The following is an 18,209-nucleotide window of genomic DNA, read 5'->3' as shown; positions in this document are numbered from 1 at the left end:
TACAGCCAAGTGGCTGTTGAAGAGAATTTTAGTTATGCGTAAAAGAATCCATAGAAGCTTTATAAGCCATTATACAATGTACGTTACTCTGCAGTATGGCTAATAAAATTAAACAGAATCATGTCTGGCTTCCCAGCCGACAGATTGTCTGATTCGCTCTTCTGGATATGTTTTATTTGTTTTGCGGTATGTAAGATTAATTTTTATTTATGCAAAGTAGTGGTTTTTTTCGTATCAAATTTCTCGTAACTATCAAGCTTGAATAAATATAATAAGCATATTTAATAAATAAATATGCTTGCTCGCAAACAATTCCATTTCATTTAAATGTTGATTTTGATCTGTGTTGCGACAGCTATAGAAAAATTGTTTTCTATGTAAGATAAAGTAATCCATTTAATACTCTACTATCTCTCAATTGTGATGAAAAGTTCATCAATTTCATTTAAACACAGCCATCGGCGCATTCACTATTCTTTCGACCGGTGCAAGTAACTTTGTTCGAAACCAAGACATCTGTGGGCAAAACAACGGGCGACGACTTTATTTGGAACTCGGGGAGCGAGGTATTCTTTATGCGAAGAATGTTACATTTGTCAAAAATGCACCCAGACAACAAACATCACGAGCTTACGTCACCAACAGTTCACACAATCAGTGCAGTTTGGAACTCGTTTCTTGTCCATCTTGTATCATCACCGTGACATTTAAACACCTCGAACTGTCTCACCACTGTGGAGATGGAAGTATGATGATAGACAACCCCTGCAGGTACGTTACAACACCAACTTTACAATCAATCGCCGCCAATATCTTAATTCATTTCATTAGGTGCGATTACGTCTGGATCGCAGAACCTCCATACGAAGATGTATCTGGTACACCGTTTTGCGGCTTGTACACACCTCTCACGTACAGATCTAGCACGCGTACGTTATCTATCACTTTGTTGTACAGCAAATCACACAAGCATGCTTTTGCAATGGAATATACAGCTGAGAGTGAGTCGATAACTCATCTACAATAAATTCAGAGGTTTATCTCCCATTGTTATAATTTAACAAAGTCATTCTTTCAGGGAATAGATTACACTTGACAGGTGCTGATATAGTGACCGGAGTCGCAAAAACACTAAACAACACTGGTGGTGGTATACTAACTTCACCATTTTTTCCGGCGCGTTATCCGAGGGATTTAGGAATGGAATACATAATAACATGTGCAGCAGAAGCTCCTTCTTGTCGAGTCAGGGTACTCTTTAGTGATTTTCAACTCGCTACAGTTTCTATCGTTGAGGTGAGAAAGGGTATTTGATCATAATTTGTCAGTGCCATATCCTTGAAGAGTTTAACGTTTGCAATTTCAATCCATAGTTTTACGACTGGAATGGACAGCGTCTGGATGTTAGCAGCGGTGCTAGATTTCGACCACCGGTTATAGTCAGCTCTGGACCGTCACTTCTCATAAGATTTTATGCGAATGGAGGAACTGGTCTGGGCTACAAAGCATTCTATTCCTTTGTCATTGGTCATTTATACGACAAGTCAATACAACCCATCACTGATTGCGGAGGGTACGTTGAGAATTTGGGCGGAGCCATTACAATGATGGACATGGTCAATCAAGGAGCGAAGACCTACGATTGTGTCTGGTTGATCAGACCTCCAAAAAATTTTCTCCACATGAAAACTCATATGTACTTGAAGGTGGTCACCTTTGCTGACATGGGTAAGCCTTTTCTCTGCATGCTGAAAATGGTGTGTAAACAGAAAACCAAGTAAACCCTATTTTTTCGTATTCGTAGTTTTGCGTATTCCATATAATTGTTCAAATTTACAGCTGGCACCACAGAACTGACAATTAAGCAAGGACCCACATCTGCACTTTCTCCTTTGGAGATTCTTCGGCATCCTGCGAGTCAGTTACAACCTCCTAGATTAAGGGAGCACATTGCCCCAGTTGCAAGCGGCTTTCATGTTAGCCTGAGAGGAACTTTTGGTCCCACTTCTAGGCTCGCTATAGCGTATTCTGCGTTCAGTTACACAGGTAAAAATAAATTGTTCACATATATATATATGTCTACTTTTTTTACATCTACATCCTTATTGTTGCTTGTACGATTTTTAACAGATTGTTTCACGGGATCAGATTTTCTGTGTCAAAACCACAGATGCATACCAAGTCAACTCAATTGTGATGGGTTCGATCACTGCGGGGATGACAGTGATGAGCCGACAACTTGTTTCAGAAGTAACTGGCGCTTTAACAATATAACTATAATTAGTACTGCTACATATCTTCTCATTGTTCAGTTGCATAAGTGCAGAGAAAGCTAAATAAAATAAGTTCTGAATCTTCTACAGACTGGGGAATAGAGCCACAAGATGGAAAGTGGCACGTGAACAAGGCAAACTACTACTTTCCGAAGATCGATCGATATCCAGACCTGAAAACAGCTACTTTAGTATTTGTAGCTAGCAGTCTTGGACTTATCATATTAATATCTGCACTGATTGTCTTACTTTATAGAATGGGTGCTCGTGCTCGTCAACAGAGAGAATTACAGTCACGCTTGCAGACAATTAGCGAGCTCCTAGGTATCGCAGCTTAGAAATTCAATCAATCTAATATTAACATAAAATATCATATGCTTATTTTGGACAGTTTTTGATATTACAGATGGAGCACGAATTGACGAGATCACTGTATCAGATGATCCGCCAGTCTATGAAGCTCCTCCAGGTTATGACGAGGTTGTAAAGATTGGACTGGAATCAGAGGGTACTAGGCGCAAGCGAAAAAAGTCGTCCTACAGACAACCTCGCAGCAGAAGTACGCCTAATCAACACTCGTGAGTATCCTATCAATATATTTACAGTAGATTCATAGATGAAAAAATGTCTCTAAGCGTAATTTCACATTCATACATGTCTTTTTCTTAACATGCTGAAGCAATGATTTAGAAACACAGTCCACATCTCTGCTAGTCCGGGATGACGCAAGTATAAGTAACTGCAGCCAAACTACGCCTGTGCTAAATGAAATCAGACAATCAATTCCCGAAAGTCCACCACCGGCCTACGTTACTCCACCAGGGACAACGCTTCGAAATATTCTAATTCCTATCACAGCTTCGCCAACATTTTACAACGGTACTGATACAGTCGATTTCACATTTTCTTGGCAATTTCATTTTCTTTTGTAAACACAGTTTTGCAGTGTCTCCACTTTCAGTGTAATAATCGAATTACTAAAGTAATTAGGCTGCTATTTATATTTCCGAATCAGAAGAGGGGGAATACGTGACGAGTATGGAAGGTAGCAGGGCTCGGTACTCATGGATTAACGAGACTAGCACAAATGCAACTTCACTACCAGCATCAGAGGAGCCACCAGCAGACGGACCCCCTTCGTCATTGGAAGCGCAAACGCTTGGTGCGTATCTGCAATCTTACATCACAGGATTAACAGAAAATTCTACTCTGCAGCAACTCAGCTCTCAAGATGCATCGAGGGACATGAATCCAGAATACGAAGAAAAATCAGAAGAAAGAGGAGATGTCGTCAACATTGAGCCAGAAAATTGTGCATGCGAAGGGGCCTGTGGATGTGCAATTAATGAATGCGAGGGTGCGAGAGAAGGTGAAAAATTGTTGGACATCACATCTTCGATCGATGAGCCTCAAAAGGATTTTTTGACTACGAGAAACGCAATTATCAAATTATTAGGAAGTTCTAACGGTACGATGACATCGTCAGAGAGAACCAACCTCAACTCGACCACAGTTTCAAAGTCTTCTACCCCAAATTCAACTTTGGGAAGAGCCGCAGGTTTACCTGGTCTCAGAAGCCCGTCAATATGCTCCAAGGATAGTTTCATCACAAGAATATCAACTTTGAGCTCGAAATATAGCAGTGATGAACCACATTATGAATTTGATATCGTCTCTGAAGTAACCAGTATTGGAGCAATGACGAACTTGAACACCGTGGCAAATACTCCAAACTGTACTCCGCGAATAACAAGCCCGGTTTCTTCCAGAGTTGGAAACAACATCACCTGCGATATGGAAAGTCTGTACGAAAGCGTGAAAATTCTTGATTCATTTCTACTTGCAAGAGGAATACCTATTCTTCAAAGCCGCAATCACTCCACAGAAACTTTGCATCATGTGGGATCGGAGTATGGAACCTGTGGAAATGGTGCTTCCGGTGAATCGAGTAATCGAAATGTTACCGCTTCACGCGTTTGGCGCTCTACCGACGATACCCTAATTTCATAATTCTCGTACCCAGGTGGGATACATCTTATAGATACAAAGATGAATAACTTGGAATTATAGGTAGGTAAATACCAGAATGAAAAAGTAGAAGCATTTGGAGGTCGAGAGAATCGAGATAGAATATTTTGACTAAATGGCTGTGATTCTGTGAGTGATGAAATGGGGAATGGCACGAATAATATTTACGTCTTTTATGGATCTTAGATTAATATTTATCAACCATTTAACCAACGCGTTGTGAAAAAAAAATTATTTTCATTGATTTTACGTGATAATATGCTAACAAATATATATCGCGATGTAGAAAATAATAAATACCGTTAACTATTTGTCGAAGATTATTACGATTATCCGCATTATAATTTCGCATGGAATATTAAGCTGTAACGGCATATGAAGTTCTGTAACTAATTAACTAATAGATCTAACATAACTTCAATATACCGCAGCTCACATCTACTTACCCTGTACTTATTCTTTGTACGACGTTCGTCAATTACAAAATTTCTCCCCTTACACCACTTTCAAATTGATGTAATTTTGCGCAACTTTATTTGCTGAAAAATTTATATGCGTATAAAAGAAAAAAAATTACCAATTTCGAATACAATCACCAGTAGTAACTACACCTTTGATCAAAACCCGGGCCATTTCGACTCTAATATATCTCATTCTTAATTACCTAAAATTGAAGCCAAATATACGACTAAACAGCATGTATCCAATGAAATTATTTCCGCGCACTGCTCGGTTTGGGAATGCTAGACTGTACGTTGGCATACTTTTTAACTGGTGTGAGTTTCCGAGTTGTAGTCGTGGCCCCCGTTGAACCTGGAGACGTCGCAGTTGGACGGCCGCTTGCAGGAGCAGCCAGTCGATTGGCCCCACCTCTGGCAGTCCTTTGGGTTTTTCCGGCTGTTCCTGCAGGATTCGACAACGCTGTGGTCGAGGCTCTTTTTGAGAGAGAGGCTCCGTCGCGCCTCGAGGACGTTGGCGTTGCTGGTGCGGCTAACGTCGTGGCGTATCTTCGCATTTGAGGTCTAGCAATCGACCGGGATGTCGTACCATCACGCGTCAAATTAGGAACACTTCCGAAGTCCGATAAGCACCGGATCGGGCGAACATTGTCAGACACCCTCTGCTGAAATAAATCTCCGAATTTCATCGGCTTCCCGCTTTGCACACTTAGGATTAGAGCTGCCTAAGACTTGTGACGAATTTCCTTACGTTTTTCGTACATGCAAACCATCTACTTATTACGCACCCCGGCGACAAGCCTGACACAACTCAAAAATTTTTTTAATTCGGACCATGTTTGGAGTCGCAAAGGTTGAATTTATATGCTGAAAAGGGAAATTTTGCTAGTTGAAAAATTGGTCGTCACAGAACAGAGGTAACTTCCATAAACATGCAAGGCCTTTACTCATAGTTATTTGCTTCTACTGAAAAATGACAATTTTTTAGTTATGCCACCCTTGTCGCCGGGGCGCGATTTCACTTCTTCAATTTAACGGTATTGATAACAGTATTCCTTCATCTTCGAAGCTTTCCATAGAATTTTACCTCGCATTCCAACGACACCACATATCAACCGCAATTTACTCCCTCGTTATTTCTATGTATTCACCTGAACAACGTTGAGGATAGCCTTAGAGGCCTTCGAGACGTCCCCGATGCTGGAAGGGACTTGGTCATTTCCGGCGACTAGCACGATGATTTCACTAACGACCTGCTGAATGTCCTGCAACTTATTCAGCAGCAACGACTGTGAGAAAACAGGCGGCAATGGGCTGAGTGTTCTACTCGGTGGTGGACCCAACCTTGGACCTTTTTCAGCGTCGCTCGCAGCACCATCCTTAACACAGTAGGTTCCGCTGCGAATTATCGTCCGCTCGGGCCTCACATTTTTTTCTCCCCCTTCCGGCTCCTCGAATACGAATGTATCCGACCTCTGGAATTGTTCAGTGTAATTCACTGCAGGGCTGGACTTTGAGATGAACTGTGAAAAGTAGAAATATAGATGTGCGTCAGTACTCTTCCTTAATGACGAATGGCTCCTTAATCAGGCGTTATAATACTGTCGTTGTAACAATAGCAATGGTGATGGACTCAAAGTCAGAATAATCTTGAAGTTTGGGACTGATTCACAAATAATTTTAGAAACTGATTCCCTTTCACCTTCTTGTGCCCCGAGGGTGGGCCCTCGACTATGGTTGCATCAGGATCAGCGTCTACATCCATGGCCATTTCTGGTCCGGAGCGACCATCTTCCTTTGGGGTCAATTGCCCCGGTTCCGGAAGATCGTCAACAAAAGCTCCAGAGCCGATCAAGGTGTCCAAAGACCTGTACCTGTCGAAAAAAGAAAACAAAAAATACAACAGTTTTGTAGTAATAATGAAGTACTGAGATACGAAGGACGTTTCTCCTCGATCCTAAAGTCGACTGACCTTCCGGGTATTGCCGTTTTCCCGTCAGACGGAGGAGCTTTTGGAATACAAGGCGCACTTGGGGTGACAACCGTGATGCCAGCTGTAGCCGGAGTCTTTACCGAAGATACGCAATCGGATTTCACCGACTGTGTAAGGGCCTCCTGCACCTCTGTCATTGATACTACGGTCGATTCGGTATTAACTTTTACCTCATCGGTCTGGTTCACGTTGTAGAATTTACTAGTCACTCTTAGTAATCCGGCGATAAATTGCGAGACGCTCTTTGAAATCTCCTGATTAGCTCGGGCTATTGTGAACTCTACAGCTTCTTCCATCTGAGGAAGTTGAAAGACTACCATGTTTTATGCTGGTATACAAATATGTTTGTAGTTTCTAAACCTTACCCCTTCACTGCCCGGTTCGCCGACGGTCCAGGACTTGTCGAGGCCGTAAGGAAGTGGTGGACAATTGCACGAGGACGTTGCAGCCTCCAGCTCCATTCTGAGCCCTGAACGAGGACACATTATGATCACCCGGCACGCTGGTGAATCCGCAGGAACTCCTGTGACTGGACACATTTCGTTCGGCAAGCACCGGTCCATGAAACGGACGCGGTAACCAGTCGCTACCAAAATACGAGCAATTTCCACTGCGTCGGGAGTAAACGGGACCTTTAATATCAATGTCAATGTCAGACCGTAAGTCTTATCGCTCATACTGCAAAGCATATTACGAATTTACAGGGTGGGAAAATGTATTCCAGCGATACAATAATGTGCAAGTATATGATTATAACGGTATACCTACGTTGGGAAGTGGCTTATAATTAATGAATTTCAGGATTATTTAGCCGTTATCTACAGTCAGGTTAACTCCACGGCATTGGATTTAAAATTCATGAAAAGACGAATTCTTGGTCTGAGGGGTAAGGATGCAGTGAAGTCATGAACTTGCTTACCTCTTCTTCTGGGTTTGGATCCTCCTGGTTCAGCCAATTGCTGGTCCACAGCAACATCTTTCTCTTGAAGGATTTTTCGTATTCCATTTCTCTTCGTAATGTATAAAAATTTCTCAATCTTTCTTTATCCTTGGAAAGTAGCAGTCTGTCGCTTTGCTTTGTTCGTCCTCTAGATGTCTGTTTCCATATTCGACGTGTGTAAACGCAAGAGGTAAACTATCGAGGTATAAGGCACGAATCATGTTTACGATCGGTTCAATCGCGTTTCGAACGTGAACGCGACCACAGTGTCAGTCAAATTCAAAACCATCTACGCGAGTGTTCGATGCTAGTCGGGATAAACAGAAATATTATTCTACGTGCGATGGTTGGAGGAGTGAAAGTGTGAACACAAAAGAAATTCGCACTTCTGTTCATACTTGGCTGGGTTTGAGTGCGGTTGTTGGATTATTTGTCGCAACGGAAAACATCATGGACACACAACGGATGTACAAGAACTCATAGTGTTTATTAAAATGATTTTTTTTTTAACTGGTATGTAAAAGTTACATTTTAACGCGCGCAAGTTTCATAGCTTACAGATATAAAGATCACATTAGTTGACTTGTAAATTCTAGGAAAAACTAGGAACATGATTATTAAGCATCAAGTTCAATTTCTTTTAATTAAATGTATCAAGCATCAGAATTCTCTCGTCAATATTCAATCATCGTAGAGAACCATAAAACACTAGGTTCGACATAACGCTTAACAATTTAGTGAACGGTATTATCTGTTGTATGGGTAAAAATATAGACGTCCTTGCAGTGTTATTGGCATATTTTGTAACAATTGAATACTGAATACAGCAGTTAATTTAATGAGTTAACCGTACAACTTTGGTTAGCTACATACTTTGATTGACTTGGGCGGTATATCACAATAACAATGTTTTATGTGTAACGACTCGGGTTGAAGGTTCGTCCGCATAGGATTTCAATAATTAATTTCAAAGTACAAATGTCATTGCTGATTTAGTTCGCAACATGTTACCAGATTTTAGCAACGGAATCGAGTCCAAGACACATTTGGAAACAGCGGAAATATGTGTTCGTATCTTTTGTGATATCGTAATATGAATTTATGCAATATGATACCTTGACAACTATATATTGCAAAACCGAGTCGCATTATACTTTATACATCGTTGACAGATACTTTACAATAATTACCAATTTTTATGCAACCACATCAACTATAATAATCGCGGTTTTAAAAAATTAGATTCTGTTTTGGTAACTTCTCACCAACAACGTCTGTCACTTACACAAATAACAGTTCTACTTACTTACTGACTATCACTAATAATTTTACAGCCAATTACGATTAGTGAAATAACGTAGATGAGATTTTTAACTAACAATAAGAATATTATTTTGTACTCATTATACTACAGGTACTGCAATTGGTCTATCAATATGGTGTAATTCACACGCACTGCGAAAGTTGTAAAGTTGAGAAAACGGTCGGAAAATTGACCGACGTCTTTCAGTACACCTCTACAAATAGCATTTACCTTGAAGTACTTGTAGCGGAGAATAATTTTCTCATTTTTGTTAGAACATAAAGTTCTGTCCATCGGTGAAGGTTAATCACAATAGCAAAACTGTTTCGGTCCAGCGTGAAGACATCCAGCGGTACTCGCGTACGAATTTATTCGGGTGACTTCATTGTCAACTATAGTCAAACTTCCGTCCTCGTCGTACCGTATCACAGCTTCGAATTTTCCATCTCCCGGTGTGACTTGGAGGTGGTACAAAAACTGCCTGTATCCGAAAGTGCCGTTCGACGAAACGGACTCTAGCATCTCGGTGACCCTGAGAATCTTTTTCAGTCTTAGTTTGTAGCAGATCCTCTTCCCCCAGGAGTTCCTGTATCGCTGAACGTTACTGTCAATGTAACTGACGATCTTGTTAGCAGTCTCATGGGCTAATTCATTGCTGACACCGTTATTACCGAACATCGTACACGCGCACCAAAGACGACTGACTCCCACATCCTCGCAACCTCTTTCCTTTTTCGTTTGGCTGAAGAGAGACTGACAGTGCGGGCAACCCGAGCTGGGATCAGCCTCGCCTCCAGCCCGAGCCAGGATATCCCTCAAGGTCTCGTAAAGGTCGAACGGCGATGTTAGAGTCCTTCCGTTAGCTCGAAGGGCCTCGAGGGCGTCCACGTTATCCACCTTGAACCACTCGGGTAGCCACACGTAGTTGAAGGGCAGTTTATCCTCGTACCAGCCGTGAATGGTCTCTCTAAACAAGCCGTATCTCGTACCGTGATCGCTGAGGAAAATCACCATCGAATCATTGAGAACGCCCTCGTAGTCAAGCCGCTGAAGGATCTCTTGTATCTTGTTGTCGACTGCGGATACGCCGTTAATGTTATCGTGGCTCATGCTGTTCGTCCAGAAGAAACCGAAGTACGGAACCCCGATGAAGGTCTTCGCAAAGTCCAACGCGTAATTGAAGACCCTGATGCCGCTGAGATCGGGGCCGGTGCAGTAGTAGTTGTTGTCCAGGTGCCTTTTTAGCGGAAGGTACTTTTCCGCCGCGATAATGTAGGGACGGAGGTAGAAGTCGGTCGGAGGATTGACGAAGCCCGCTTTGTTGTAGTGGAAGGTGCTTATCTCGGCCGTGTCTTCTCCGTAGGCGGTTACGTAGCTCGTGTTTTTAAAGGAGTACCATATCATCGGGCAGTTGTCGAGGCCGAAGGACTCGGTCGGTTTGCACACCTTCATGGCTTGGGAATTGTTCATGCCAGTCAGCATCGCCATCAGATTCGGGAACGTGTTCTCACCCACCTTGTTGTATCCCTGGAGCTCGATCCATCCGGTGTCTTTCAAGTGCCGCGAAGTAATCGGCATCGAACGTTCCAAGTTCCAACGCGCTACGTTATCGATTCCCAGCAGAAGGACGCTCAGCTTTCTTGTGCCGTTTGACCTCTTTCTCTGCGAGAGTTTTTCGCTGACCTTTTCCGGTCGCAATAGCGGATGAACGTTCTCGTACACCGTTCTCGTATTCTTCTTCGTTCGGGGCCTCATCTCCTTCGCTTTGCATTTCACCAAGATGACCTCCACCTTGGCAGGAATAATCGCTTCGTCGTTGAACTCCGTGCAGGAACCCAGACTGAAACGGAATACATAACGATATTATTTAGACGGTTGTTTTTTCTTCCAGACAGCTAACTGTTTACCCTGTTTTATACCTCGGTCAGAGTATTATGGGATATTTTTCTTCTCTTATAATTTATTAGAATATGATTGTACAACAATATCTCACGTTGCGGGAATCAACAAAAGTTTTGTTAATCACTTTCGAGTAGATTTCGCAAATAAATTTCCGCGAGGAACGTCGAGCAATGAAAGCAAACGCTGGCCATTTATTCAATGACTGTAATCAATGCGTGCCCGTGACCTGAGACTACGCTGGTTACGTACAATTGTGGTCTGAATTGGAGCTCGTTGAATTAATGACGAAAAGGTATACTGTAACGACAGGTATTATCTTGGCTTGCCGAGTATCATAACTGAAAGAATGAGGCGAGGAATAATAATTGTAGAAATAATTACGATTTACCTTATTTCAGAGTCAATATTACGATCTGGAGTTTCCGAAGGCTTCGGTCTGTGAATCGGAGCCCAGCAGCAGGACAGGTCGACATAATTCTTGGCCAAGTTCAAGTTTACTCTCAACGCCAGTTCGCCGTTCCGCATCTTGACTATTCTGGTTAATAACGCCGTCCTCGTACAGGGTTCAAATTTTTCCTTAGTCACAAATTGACGAATCCACGGATCCAAAGGATCTCTATCTGGGATCCGACATTTTGAATTGGACACGAGGAAGCCTCTGCCCTTTCCTGGGGTAAGGAATAAAATATTAACTTGCGTGTGGTATCGCTATACAGGGCGTCCCAATTTAAAAGACGCATTACGTTTTCAGCCAATCTAATGGGCCAATTGGAAAATGTGTCCTACAAAAGTTATATGGTTCACAGGGGGACACGTGAAGAATGTTTTAATGCTGTCGAGCATCATAACTGGTTATGCCGTGGAAGATGGACCAGTGTTTTTAAATTGAATCATACATTTGTATCGTATCTCACGAACTATTACCTATAAAAAAAAAAAAAAATTCGCGAGAATCTTGTACATTTTCGAATACAGAATATTTGAGTTAAAATAAAAATGTATGATTTCATAAAAAAGAAAAAAACTGGTCCATCCTCCACAGCATTACCAGTTATGATGCTCGGCCGCATGAAAAAAATTGTTGATATGTCCGCCTCTGAAGCACACAACTGTTGTATGACACATTTACCAATTAAACCATTAGGTCGGCTGGAAACGTAATGCGTTTTTTAAATTTGAACACCCTGTATATATTGATGAAATGACCTATCGCTACCATGGGAAGCTCCACCTTTTGCACGATTCTAGTAGGTGAGTAATCGATTACGCGTTAAAGTCGATGTGACTGAATTCTACAGCGACTTCTCAATTATGCAGAGCTGATTACGTTTCGACGCATACCATCAATGCTTATCGTCACGGTGGCACGCTAATTTATACTGATTCGCATTCTCTATAAATTAATCGCGCTCACGTTACTGTGAAGTTTTACGTTTCAGATAAGCCTCGTGATAACCCGCTGTTTATAGGACTCATGCTTCGTAATATTTCATTTTATGAAAACAAGGCGGTGAGTATATATTTACGACGAACGTGTTTCGTACCTTCAGATATGTTGGAAGATATGTAAGGTACATCTTGGTAGCGATTCAGGTAAACGAAGCTGTCCGAAATTAGATACTGTGCTGCGAAGAGCGTCGATAATATGAGGATCGCTGAGAACGCGGGCCTTCGGCAGATGCATTGGGCCAAGTACCAGAATCTTGGGCCACAAAACATTTCTCCGCGTTCAGAGCTCTTCTGCACCCGTGGATATATCGAGGCACGTCAGAGTTGGATTCGTGATGGGTAGGTAGATTTTCTCCATAAATTAGACGTCGGATTATGTAACGAAATCCTGAAACAGTTACTTTGGGATACTGAGGTCCGTTGATAGGCCAATCAACAAAGCAGAACATGAGTGATTCTGTGACAAAAATACTAGCAGGATTCCGACTGTGCAATCACGCATGAAAGACAGTTCGTAATTATATTCTGTTATATTTTCTATTCGCAACGATCATTTATTAATTCGTTATAAATATTTAAAAGCAAATATCATGTATTTCCGTTATTTTTTACTAATAAAATCAAAACTAATGAAACAATCTTGATCTTACAAAGAGGTGGATTGTAAAGAGTCAAAATGCGAACGAAATTAGCATTGGGACGACTCGATTGGATCATTAATAACGGAGAAAAATTGAATAAAAAAAAAACAAAAATTGATAACTCTGCTATTTTTCAAGTTGTAGCGCGGGTCCTCCGCGAAATAGAAGCAATTAACATGTACTTTACGTGCGCATAAAACAGACGCTGTCGGATCATTACTTTTTACACAATTGCAATTTGAATTTTTTATCGCACCGTCTTGCAGTACCTATGCCGGGATGCGTCATGGATGTTCCGATTTAAATTTTCCAAAAGTATTTTGAAAGTAAAAGTATAGTTCTACGAAACGTATATTCACATTTTGCGTTAAAGCGCTGCGAAATAGGTGAAAAATGATTGCGAACGTGACTGAAAACGGCCGAGCGCGTGTCGCGTGAAAGCGGTTCAGTATAACGGGGACAGAACGGCAGAGGAGGAGAAGCGCATGTATAGTAAATATAGATCATTTACACTACATGGTCAAGATACAACAGTCGGTAAAAGTGCTATTAGCAAAATGACCCGGGTGAAAATTTCGTGCCTGCTGTAAAGAAACTGCAAACATTAAACATAACCTTGAGTTTAGTGCGTTTTAGCTCTCGAATCGTGTTTAGAACCTTGGGAGAGGTGCCTTTTTCATGCACGGACCTCACGTGAATCATCGCATCCTATTATACAGATTATATATTTTAGTTCTGTGTGCACTACACATCTCACGTGAAAGCTTATTCAACGACTTTTTCTCCTTCAAAAGTACTGAAATACAATGTATGATAAGTTAATCTTTTTTCATTATGAAACGACGACTCGTTGCTTGATAAGTATGCAATCTGGTCATTCAGCGGACGTATGATAATTTTGTTGATTGTTATGTCCGGTCAAATAGATTATACTCGGCGTTTCTCATTACACACTTCACTTATCATTACAGTTTTATCAAATATGTATTAAAATCTGTTTTTCAAATGTACAACTTTCGTCAAACGTTTCGGGGTGCTTTGAATTTTTTCACGAAATTTATTTTTCAATGAACTAAAATATTCGATCAATCGAACTGTGTCCGTTTCATGAAAATTAGTCATTCAACAAGCATTAATTGTTATGACATTTTACATGCAGAGGTTTTAAAGACGTCCTATTCCGGATCTAAAGTACTTTTCATATGCTTATTGTAACGTAAGTATGAAGACTGGTGGAAAGATCCTTTAAAAACGCCTATTTTCGACACCTAGAGCGCTGTCGTCGATTTGCTTTGCTCGCTCAAGCAATAACAAGTTATAAAATCTATATATAAGCTTATACCTTTCACTATCACGCAGGCGGCCACATGGTAGCTCCTGAGTGAATTGTGATTCACATTGCGTTCTACGTAAATATCATTAGGACTTTTGAGGCTTGAGCAATTAAGACGTAGGGTTTCCGCTCGGATGTTCAAAGAATATTCTTGCAAGAAACATCAGCTCATATTTTATAAATCCAATGTCGAATGGAATTCACTCACTTTTTTGGCCGACTCGCGATGCGGTTCCTACTGCTGGGTTAAATGTCTAATCATCCTTAAAATTTACGAACCTTCTATTTCCGTAAAGCAAAAATATATCGACATCCCATCTACATAAACCGGCTGCCTTCTAGCTATTCACTCAGACTAAATTTATCCCCACCGCTCAACCTTGAAAGCCACTGTCTTCATAGCTATACTCGCCTACAGATATGAAACGGAGTTCAATTAACTGACAGTGAAACCCAAGAGTAGAGAACGACGGTCAAGCACTTCGCTGGCAGAAACGCAGACAATAAATGTGCGAATTCGGTGCGAAAGTTACTTTGAAGTGATCGAAAATTGTCGAGCAATTGTTCAAAGAAGTGTTTTCAATAATCGTTGATCACTAATCTGATATTCTAATCAAGAGTAAAAGTAACCGGCCAATCATTTCCAATTATCAATACTTATACTGTTACAAAATATCGACAAAGGATTTAGGTAGAAATTCAATCAGAAACGATATTTCCGTGGATATTTCGTACGTGAGAAACCCTGACGGATTTACTTATAAAATTGTGAACAAATTCTTAATTATTTATCGTTAAACTCATTATTTATACTCACAATTTATTCTAATACGAATATATTTTAATCGCTTTCCCAACAAAAAAGCTCGTTGAGAGAATTTACGTGCGGCTACATTCGTTGAAAAAATGTGTCCATCTCGTTGAAACGGCAGTGAATGTCACGATGACCGAAAAATAAAAGATACAATCACTAAAATTTCAGCAGCATGTTCCGTACAAGCTTCACTCTGATTTCAGTTGAAATATAATACTTTTCTCTCCTTTATTATCCACGGGAATGTCTTTTGCGGAAATTGAGAAGCCGGGAGCATGCTTCGAGACGCGGTTAGTTTCAGGCTACAAGTTCGCGTGCTTCCGTGCTGCAAGCCGGACAAGAACTGTCGGAGACGTGTATGTACAAACTTTAAGCATGGAACTTGCTTACAGCAGAGTGCGCGATGTTCGTGAACTCGAGAGCAGCGTTGCGCCGGTTTAGAAACCACTCCCGCAACTTTCCCGTCAATAAGCTGGTCCAAGCTTCGGGACGCAGTCGCGAAACACTGCGAAAGATGAATCGTCTCACATACAGAGATGCGCACAGTTTAAGGGAGAGACGGAAAAAAATTTAATTCCTCGCTTTAACGACGTGGGATAATTTTATTTATTTATTTATTTCGCCGTACCTTCGCTTAGGAATTACCAAAAATATTACCGTAGTTTTAATTTGGTGTTAAAAGTGTGAAAACAATTTTTGATATGATTGAAAATCAGTTTTGCAGAACGTGAACTCCTGCAATTCTAATCAAAGTATTACAGGTGATTTGCAAGTTAGATAATTGATCAACTCACCGAATACTGTTTACAAAAATATATTCTAGAATCAATAAAAATGGTTTCGAATTAGTTCCGTTGAGTTGCTTGATGTTTGTTTTGGATACATAGTTGTTAACGATGATATTCTGGAAGCTAGTGTGTATCAGCGAAAAGATCGTGTTAGACTGAAAAAATGGTTTTCGGATATTTTGATAGTTGGCGATAGGAGGAGCAAAAAGAAATTTTTATCAAGGATAGGAGCTTGATAATGCATTGGGATTTATTCAGGATACAAAGTGGAAGAATTGTTTAACAAGATGGATTAGTCGAGAAAATGTAGGAGGGATGTTAGCGCGGTAGATAATTTTTTATAATTCTTAGATCTGGAGATGATCAGGTTAGTAGAGGGTAGTTTTTACGGTGACAGTTGAACGTGATAGAAACAATAGATAGAAAAATACTGGAAAGTCACATACGTAGTATATCAAAGAGATTGGGAAAGTTACCATCTGGTCGCCAAATGTGCGACTTTATGGTGCGAAAGTGAAAGCTTTTTATGCCAATATTGTCCCTTGGGTTTGTGAAAGATTTAGTTATAAATGCTTACAGTATATTCACGATTATATACTCCACTGTTATCACGTTACCTGTTTGGGGTTAACATTACATATTACAAACACTAGCCGTCGCTTACTTAGCTCACAAAAATTTACTTACTCAGCTGTACGTGATCTTCCACCTCATCACTCAACGCTTGAATATTTCTCGGTTCACAAATTATATCTGTCACACTCTTATATCACACTCCTTTATAAAAATCATCTTTCATTCTCGTTCTTCGAACAGAATATCTCTATTCCATATACTCATATTTCATCTCGTATATTCTCTGTTTAACTCTGAAAAATTGAAACGTCAATCATACTTTCCTCCTATGTTAAGAAGAAGATGGCCAGTTTTGACATCTGCTGCCTGCTTCGTGGGAGATAATTTTTTCACACCTACTGCATATTTATACCGTTTGTGTTTAAAGTCTATACACTCCGAGCGTCCTCGGATCGCCGCGGCTTGTTGGCGTTGAACGAGCATTTTGTCACGTTTTTTTTGCTGGAGACTGATGTTCATTTCACGTTTGAAAGGTTATACCTCCTTCTATCAAAATGTTCTTATTCGAAGTTACAAGAGGGTCCTTTCATCGCGGTAGCAAAATATTTTCTGGCCTGAGCAGAAGAAATCAATGAAAATTGGAGACATTTTATATTAAATATCACAAAATATAAGTTGGATAGATCCAGACGTAGAGACGTGCATTTATCCATTATTTCATCCATACGGAATCAGAGGCTGGCATCCTATAGGATCCTTCGTGTTGACAGGAAGGTAACTAACTAAGGTACTATTGAAAGCGTGAGCGGTTCTGAATGATACATGAAATACAGATTAGCTACTCGTAAAAATGAATTTAACATATTTTTATTACGGCGCCGATTACTTCAACAATGTGATGTGGCTAATTATGTAAAAGTGGAACAAGGTCGATTAATTGTAAGATTGTGTATTGATAATCGAAAAACAATGCGTTCAGAAACATATGAATCGTCAAGAGACTGTTCAGAAAGTGTTGCACACGATAAATAACTTTAAAAAATCTTAGCACATACAAAGACAAAGACAATTTTTATGATAAAAAATAATAAATAATCAGGACGTGTTAATACTTTACTAGTATAAATTCTTTACACGACTACCCACGTCAAATATTTTTATAAATAATATCCAGGCGAATTTTACACCTACTTCTTGTTCGTCATCTCGAACGGGAAAATTGCAGGAATAATTAAATCGTTCCTTGGAAACATACGTTTGTTTTCACTTACAGCGTAACATTTATTCGGTACAAAAAATTGACGGTACATGTATAAGTCTAAATTCACCGGATATATTGCGTTGATATATATATATATGCGTATGTTACATATTAACTACGCGTATGTGTCGTGAGAATAGCGGAGATGCAGAAAATCGCCGATACACATGTCTGTGCGTATATCTGAAGCATATGGTATTGTCACTCACTATCAATCATGCCAAACTTATTTCCTAATCTTAATCCTATGCATAGTCTCATCTGGTACACTTACATTAAGTGGCGAAAGAAAAAAAGAATTATTGTACATTCAATTACAGAGTACGTACGTAATCGTTGCTTAGCTAATTCGTCAAGAGAATCCTTGACAAACGTTTTGTCAAGGCTCCTGTGATCAATTTTCAATTAGCAAGTCTATTCAGAATAATAGTATAAGTTGCAGCGCGGCTG

At 40.3% G+C, this 18,209-nt stretch overlaps 3 protein-coding genes across 12 annotated transcripts; 1 reads left to right on the top strand and 2 right to left on the bottom strand.

Annotated features, from left to right (window-relative positions):
- Window positions 1-113: 113 nt before the first annotated feature.
- On the top strand, window positions 114-4,624 carry Culd (CUB and LDLa domain). Of its 4 annotated transcripts, none has more exons than XM_046612360.2 (11): window positions 114-186; window positions 456-771; window positions 832-1,001; window positions 1,079-1,296; window positions 1,374-1,728; window positions 1,840-2,046; window positions 2,131-2,250; window positions 2,364-2,597; window positions 2,680-2,851; window positions 2,953-3,152; window positions 3,289-4,624. In XM_046612360.2, the coding sequence occupies exons 1-11, from the start codon at window positions 168-170 to the stop codon at window positions 4,281-4,283; spliced, it is 3,006 nt and encodes a 1,001-aa protein (XP_046468316.1). In that variant the 5' UTR covers window positions 114-167; the 3' UTR covers window positions 4,284-4,624. The 4 variants fall into 4 exon arrangements, with proteins under 4 accessions (XP_046468316.1, XP_046468315.1, XP_046468314.1 ...); XM_046612359.2 differs by having other exon boundaries at window positions 2,665-2,851; XM_046612358.2 differs by having other exon boundaries at window positions 1,840-2,250; window positions 2,665-2,851; window positions 3,292-4,624.
- LOC124212405 (uncharacterized) lies at window positions 3,708-8,078 on the bottom strand. Of its 2 annotated transcripts, none has more exons than XM_046612369.2 (6): window positions 7,672-8,078; window positions 7,118-7,384; window positions 6,732-7,048; window positions 6,462-6,633; window positions 5,911-6,282; window positions 3,708-5,421 (listed from the first exon to the last, which is right to left on the bottom strand). In XM_046612369.2, exons 1-6 carry the CDS (start codon window positions 7,756-7,758, stop codon window positions 5,014-5,016), a joined length of 1,623 nt encoding a protein of 540 aa, XP_046468325.1. In that variant the 5' UTR covers window positions 7,759-8,078; the 3' UTR covers window positions 3,708-5,013. The 2 variants fall into 2 exon arrangements, with proteins under 2 accessions (XP_046468325.1, XP_046468324.1); XM_046612368.2 differs by having other exon boundaries at window positions 3,708-5,424; window positions 7,672-8,076.
- Window positions 8,079-8,168: 90 nt separating this feature from the next.
- Window positions 8,169-15,491, bottom strand: LOC124212404 (uncharacterized). 6 transcript variants are annotated; one of them, XM_046612361.2, is made up of 4 exons: window positions 15,138-15,491; window positions 12,442-12,734; window positions 11,286-11,565; window positions 8,169-10,835 (listed from the first exon to the last, which is right to left on the bottom strand). In XM_046612361.2, the coding sequence occupies exons 2-4, from the start codon at window positions 12,614-12,616 to the stop codon at window positions 9,299-9,301; spliced, it is 1,992 nt and encodes a 663-aa protein (XP_046468317.1). In that variant the 5' UTR covers window positions 12,617-12,734; window positions 15,138-15,491; the 3' UTR covers window positions 8,169-9,298. The 6 variants fall into 6 exon arrangements, with proteins under 6 accessions (XP_046468317.1, XP_046468319.1, XP_046468318.1 ...); XM_046612363.2 differs by lacking the exon at window positions 15,138-15,491 and adding an exon at window positions 14,600-15,072; XM_046612362.2 differs by lacking the exon at window positions 15,138-15,491 and adding an exon at window positions 14,529-14,583.
- Window positions 15,492-18,209: the final 2,718 nt, after the last annotated feature.

This window comes from Neodiprion pinetum, chromosome 2 (genome assembly GCF_021155775.2).
Source record: "Neodiprion pinetum isolate iyNeoPine1 chromosome 2, iyNeoPine1.2, whole genome shotgun sequence".
NCBI classification, from domain to species: domain Eukaryota; kingdom Metazoa; phylum Arthropoda; class Insecta; order Hymenoptera; family Diprionidae; genus Neodiprion; species Neodiprion pinetum.
Note: the sequence above shows the minus strand (reverse complement) of the source record. Positions and strands in the feature narration are given on the sequence as shown.